Source organism: Anopheles arabiensis, chromosome 3, assembly GCF_016920715.1.
Source record: "Anopheles arabiensis isolate DONGOLA chromosome 3, AaraD3, whole genome shotgun sequence".
NCBI classification, from domain to species: domain Eukaryota; kingdom Metazoa; phylum Arthropoda; class Insecta; order Diptera; family Culicidae; genus Anopheles; species Anopheles arabiensis.
In genome coordinates this window covers 45,145,434-45,151,900 of record NC_053518.1, presented here as the reverse complement: position 1 = coordinate 45,151,900, position 6,467 = coordinate 45,145,434, and the positions used below count along the sequence as shown (strand labels likewise).

At 41.1% G+C, this 6,467-nt stretch overlaps 1 protein-coding gene across 1 annotated transcript; it reads right to left on the bottom strand.

Annotated features, from left to right (window-relative positions):
- Positions 1 to 388: 388 nt before the first annotated feature.
- Positions 389 to 6,091, bottom strand: LOC120901471 (UPF0430 protein CG31712). The gene is made up of 5 exons (XM_040309447.1): positions 5,813 to 6,091; positions 4,345 to 4,504; positions 4,056 to 4,256; positions 1,812 to 1,895; positions 389 to 1,693 (listed from the first exon to the last, which is right to left on the bottom strand). Exons 1-5 carry the CDS (start codon positions 5,947 to 5,949, stop codon positions 1,526 to 1,528), a joined length of 750 nt encoding a protein of 249 aa, XP_040165381.1. The 5' UTR covers positions 5,950 to 6,091; the 3' UTR covers positions 389 to 1,525.
- Between the last annotated feature and the right edge of the window lie 376 nt (positions 6,092 to 6,467).

Here is a 6,467-nt window from a genome sequence, read left to right as displayed (position 1 = left end):
ACGCTGGTCTAAAAATAATTTCGCTTGTGGTTTGTTTGATTCGACGCAAGGTTCATTGGCCTAGAAAAAAAAAGTTACCAGCGTTTGCTGGAGTAACGTGAAAATTTAGTTTTTTTTTGTAGTTAGACATAAATTACTACTTAATTCATTCAACATTTCCTTCAAGTTTATCTTGCATTTTAATTCGGTCAATTAATTTCATACAAAGCTCAAAACTGAATTTTGCTATTGAACAAGCTAAAGTTCATAATTATTTTATTTATATGTATGCTAATTGTATCTTTAGTGTTAAATTTGTGTTCTTCCAAGTATATTTTTTTATTCAATTTGCTTGTAATTGTTAGCAAAACATTTCTTTCAGAATCGTTTGTTTTTAGAATTATCAACGTTTTTTTAGTAAATGAGGGGAAAACCTTTCTCCGAAGTTTATTAATTGAATCAAGTTGTGGTCATTTATCAATGAGCACATTTTTTTCTTCTTCTGATGAGCGATATAACTGCCTTACAAAGATTACCTAATTAGTAGTAATCGGTTCCGTAGGGGTTCTTCTGTACAAAATGCATTAATATCAAGTAACTTTTTTGTCAACACAACAGCAAAAATCAGTAAACCAAAGTTATTGTAAATTAAGAAGTACTTCCATTGTGGTTGACGTTTCATACTAAACTAATAAGAAATTACAAAAAAAAGAAACGAAAATTTTACAATAATCGTCTCAATTGCTTTCACACTTGATTGCCTTATACATATACATGTAAGTGTATAAAGATAGCATTAGAAAGGGAAACATTGCTTTGCTTAACCTCCTACAATAGATACATTATACATGGCAACATATGCACCAGCAATGAAGCTTCCAGCGTCAAAAGACAGGAAGATGAACGCTGCTGAAACACCAACTGAACGCGTTACACAGCGCGTTCAATAAAAAATCACTTTTAAATGGAAGCAAGCAAAAATCGCGATACGCGATTTAAGTAGACACGCTCTATCCCGATACCATACGGGAGGCGGTTTCGATTGTTACCAAAATTTACAACAAAAAATGGTTGTTTTGCTGTTAAAATATAAACAAACAAACGAACAAAAGCATGCATATTAAAACGATCTCGAAACCAATCGCCACCACAATATACACGAAGGCTTGTCTGGTTAGCAATAACACAGTTATCAATTGCTTCGATTGCCGATGGTCAACGTGGAGAAAGGAGATTTCCTTTCCAAAAAAAAAACAAGAATCAACACATTTCTTCTTCCGTGTTCAAAATTGTAGCTACACTGCTTACGTTACGTTTAAGAATTGCCTACATGTTTTGCGTTAGAGACATTTCTCTAAAACATTTTTACTGCTGACATGAATTAAAACGGAAGAGAAAACAGTAAAAAACAGTGGATATTACACGGAAGGGAAAGCGGATGCTGATGTTTGTGGATATGATGGTATGGGGTACGGCCAAAGTTAGCCAACGACACACACACGGACACACTCGCGATCGCGACACACTTATCGATCCACTCTCTCATTTACGATACACCCGGTTTTAACGAGAACGACAGTTTCGGTCTCGAATTGTTCTTCCCCAGGATCATCTTTTGCTCTTCTTTGATGCGTTTCTCTTGCTCTTTGCGCATCTTTTGACGCTCTTCGTCCATCTTTCTTTGCTCTTCGATAATCGCAAGGCGATCTTCGGCCTGCAATGCACATAGATTGAACAGAAAAGTACGTTAATATCTTCCATACAAGGACATTGACCGGCTGGCGGCTGCATGGCTAAATAATGCATAAAGAAAGCAGTTTTACAACACTTACCAACTTGCGTTGCGCCTCCTCGATTTTGCGATTATTTTCAGCGAGAATATTCTCAAGTTCCTGGCGCTTTTTAAGCTCTTCCTCCTATAAGAACGGAAAACACGATTAGAACTACCATCAAGGCGCTGGGACACTGCACCCCAGGCACTGCAACGCCGCTTGCGCTGGTGGTGCGCATATCCGAAACCGACGCCTAAACACGTCATAGGGGAAGAAGTGTTGTGCCACAAGAAAATGAAAATTCGCTTGATGAGAGAGTCTTTCTAGAGGTGGGGGAGAGAGCCTCGTACATGTTCTTCACTCCAGTCGACGGCGTTATTCTTGTACACCAAAAACAATAACAAATAATCTGGCATTTCTTCTAATCATCGGGAAGATAAACGAGCGACCAGTATTATTATAGGGAAGTTGGAGAAGAGATAGAAGGGAAAGGATAAAACTCGAACGGCAATGTGTAGCACCACATTGCCAAACCGATTGCGCCCGATGTCCTCCGTTCACTACACCCGCTCGGTTTCGTTCCGTGTACACAACCCGGGTGTTAATGAGAATATAAATAACTTAAATAGCATACAGAACAATAACAAAACATCAGCAGGTAGTGTGTAGTACTTGATATGATATGGTACAATTCATACAACTGTGTTCGACGTGCATGGTGTCTATTAGTACAATTCACATTTTCATCTTAAATTATCAACACATCGCTTCGCCGTATCAAGCAAATAGAGCGCACTGGACGGCTATTAATAGAGTCCGTGTTAATGTTTCACTTTCTCTTACTGCAGGTTCAAGTATTTAACCAATAAGTTCTACAAATCCCAGCCTTGTTTAACTGTTTGACTGGGAAAATGAACTATAATACAACTTACATCTCACCACACCGTCAATACATGAGTCAATAAATTAACAGCAAACCAAACATCGACAGTACCAGAATAAATCACACTCGAGAAATTCCTCCTTTAGTATCGTTTCTTTGACGAAGGGGTTCTTATCTGTTCTGCTTAGCCTAATATTGCTTCCCTTCAATTAGACAATCACAATGTGTAAGTAATATTGTTCAGATGTTGCGTTTTTCAGTTCCAATACACCTTTCTATAGCTGGATCGTTTAACTTAAATAAAAAAAACAACTATCACACATTGTTTCGACTTAACTAACGGTTGAGCAAATTGAGAGTCGGCAATTTAATTGTAAAATGAACGCTCTTTTGATTGTGTGTTGTTGGTTTTGGTTAACTTACGCACTTTGAATGGCCGCCCCTTTTGTTAGCGCTTCCGATTCCTTGACTCACCATCCTGGTTAAAGCTCTTCCATTTTTTCCTCCTTCACCTTCACAAATCGAGATTCTTTATTTTTCAACCTGTGTTTTTTTTTTCAACATATCAACGGCAAAGGAAGAGGGCTGTACCGGCATTTAATGAGAGAGGCGCGAATGGTATGCAATAGAAAGGGATATGGCACCACGATATGGAGACGCGCGGGTTTGTTAATGACTTGATTTGATTCTGCTATCGATGCATACACACACATCTGTCACAGTGATATGATCTGCATGTTTTGGGGGGGGGACATTATTATATCATTTAGACCATAACAATTGCATTCCTTCGCAAAACCTTCACACGTCTACCTTTCGAGGGATGATCCATACACAGAATTGATGCTTTGCAAGCCAACTGTGGATGGGTTCAGTTGGAACCATTGCAACAGCATATGGAAATAGCAATAGATTTTACCACTCTAGGGACAGAAAACGTAAAAAAAATCCGTAAAAAACACGCATAATCTATAGGAAAACTAAAGAGAGATCAGTTTCAAGATAAAGTTAATTGATATAGAGGTGAAAGAAATTGCGAACATAATCCGCATTACATTACAACTGATGGCGTAAATCCTGTAGTTTCGGTGAGCACAAAAGTAAGGTGGTGGTACGCTATAAAATGAGTTCATAAAATTCGGCTACATCCTAGAATTGCCACCCATTGGAGGCCGGATCAAAAGCTAAATGATGTGAAAACTATTATTCATAGGCAAAATCATTAAATTGCCCATTCGACAAAAGGTGATAAACTGCCAGCGTAAAACATCAGCGAACTGAGCTGAGCCCAAACAGCTGGCTTAAAGGGGGCCACATTTTTTGGCCCCCAATTTTGTATAGAGAAATACACGATAGCAATTATCGTAAAACCACGAAAAGAAAACACATCACAGGTAGGATCTTATGGATGGAATGTTTACCTCTCGTCGGCGTTCCTCTTCGCGAGCTTGCTCCCTTCGTTTTTCCAGCTCGAGCATCATCTCCTGCTCCATCTGCTTCTTGGCGGCCTCAACACGCCGCTGAACCTCGGTTTCAATTTCATCTTTGCGCTTTTCTAGCTCTTCCTCGACACGTTTCTTCACTAGCAGCTCTATTCGCTTGGCTGCTTCTTCTTCAATCATCTAAAATAGACGAATAAAATGGTTCATCAGTAAAACTAAAAAAAAGTGACAAAAGGGTCATTGCGAATCCAAACAGCAAAAAACTGACCTTCTGTTCGGCTTCCTTCTGTCTACGCTGTCGTTCCATCTCTGCCAAACGTTCCACCTCTGTTAGCTTCCGGCTGCGGGAGCTCTTTTTGTGATGATGCCGGGACCCACTGTTTGAACCATCGCTGCTACTATCGGAGGACTCAGAGATGGAGCGTTTCCTACATGCGCGCACAGGAGACGGGGCACAACACAGCACACAGATCGTCGTGTAGATTGGCACGGGAAAGGCAAAAATGGGGTGGGGGGAGTTGGTAGTAGCAGATGCACGCGCGGATACCGAAAGGGAACCCGCCAAAAAGGGAGTAGCCGGAATTTAACAGGCACAGAAAAGAGAAAGAAAATGACCGAAAAATTCCATCAGTACGTTGAAACGAGATTAAGCAGCACCGTAGGCGGATATGGGTTTGTGTGTGTGTGTGGTATGTGGTTTCATGTGTATATAAATATATAGACAGAGGACTACGGAAAAAAATACAATTATTCTTGGCAGATGAGCTTCGTACAACGTAAAATATACAGAGATTATTAACTTAAACTAGATAACAAACCGAATTACTGTACTGCTAGAACATTCTCTAGCCGGCAGCAGGCTATGCGAAGTCATTCATTCTGTTATCCCATAATCGCCAAAATCATTGCAGCAGCTGTGTCAATCGGACACATTTTCTGTTTTCTTTTTGCTAATTAATCAACAGGCCAGAATTTCTTAGGTGCGACCATTAGATGCGAGAACTATACGCTATCGTTAAGATTCTTCCGTTTGTGCTTTTGCTTTGGAAATTCTACATACGCTTCATTGAAGGAGGAAGTTTCGAATTCGAACACGTTCATTCAGTATCTCCGTTCTTGCCATGTGGTCCGTCGACCGTTCGTTCGGTAGCGCTATCGTTCGGTCGTTTCGGGGCCTTGTTTGGGTCAATCCATCGCTATTTTGCAAGCTGGCAGCAGCTCCTGAAACAACTCGCCTCCACCGCTGACGGACTCTCTTCGTTTGACGATGGGGGTTGGGTGAACACAGATGTGAACGATTTATGACCTGCGGAATAGGACGAAAAATCGATTCCCGGCCCTCTGTTTGCGGGAAGGGATGGATTTTTCACTCCCTGTTCGATGAAGCGCTGCGTACTCGGGGAAAGATGAAGTACATGGCATGTGTTTTGGGGATGCTAATGTTTGCCAGGCGGCCAACAAAACGACTACCTATTTCAAACCGGCCAGGTACGCCAGCACGGTAGAAAGAATGATAGAAGTTGTTGCGTGGGTTGAAAGGGAGATGAAAGGGAGGGGGAAGGTAGGTGCATCTTCGCGGTGGTAGCATAGGATAGGGCGGGGGTAGAACGGTTTAAGGAACGCACCGCAGCCCCTGGAAGGGCCGCGTCGCGTGATCTGGAACCTGGTAATCTCAAGCGTAATGCGCGGCCACCGGCCACCGACGGACGGACACCGTTTCCGCACGGCAATATTACCTGGATTTGGAGCTGCGCTCTCTGTATTTATCGTAGCTGCTCCGATGGTGATGGGAGGACGAGCGCGATTTGCTTCGTTTCCGGTGCTTGCTCTTGTGCTTTTTGGGCGAACGACTTCGCGATCTCGAGCGACCCATGTTTGGAAGAACGTAAATTGGCCGGTCCGGTGAGCGGATAATACCGCAAAAATGGCTCAAAAATCGATTTTACGACTTGCAGCACGGTGCGAAAAGACGTACACACACCCAAAGCTTCTTTCGATCTTGTCAACGTGCGTCAAAAGGGAGGATTGCTTCACATTCGCTCTGTTTGACAGGTAGCCATAACGAAAAAGTACGTTTTTGACATTTGAGCGCATGGCGTCCTAGGTAAACATAAAATTCTGTTGATATTGTTTGGACTAATAAACTTGCAAATAAAACATTCAGAATAACAATGATTTTTTTTAAATGAAATCGTGTGAAAATGTTTTATTAACTTCATCAGCAAATCAGGCTTCTTAAATAAATATATAACATTTTGTTGCTAACCATGATCATCCGTACATTTTTATGTTAAAAAATGAAGAAAGATTTGATAAATACATTTTCATCTTTGATAGCCGTATTATTTTTAAATATATTCTCCGACACATCCGACAAACTTGCAATCCATT

What these genes read in the sequence shown, in the direction of transcription:
- LOC120901471 (XM_040309447.1), bottom strand. Translation starts at nt 5,949, where the DNA reads ATGGGTCGCTCGAGATCGCGAAGTCGTTCGCCCAAAAAGCACAAGAGC. An exon ending in AGAAGGAAGCCGAACAGAAG is followed by an intron (nt 4,257 to 4,344) that starts GTCAGTTTTTTG and finishes CGTCTATTTTAG; the next exon opens with ATGATTGAAGAAGAAGCAGC. An exon ending in AAGAGGAACGCCGACGAGAG is followed by an intron (nt 1,896 to 4,055) that starts GTAAACATTCCA and finishes CCGTTCTTATAG; the next exon opens with GAGGAAGAGCTTAAAAAGCG.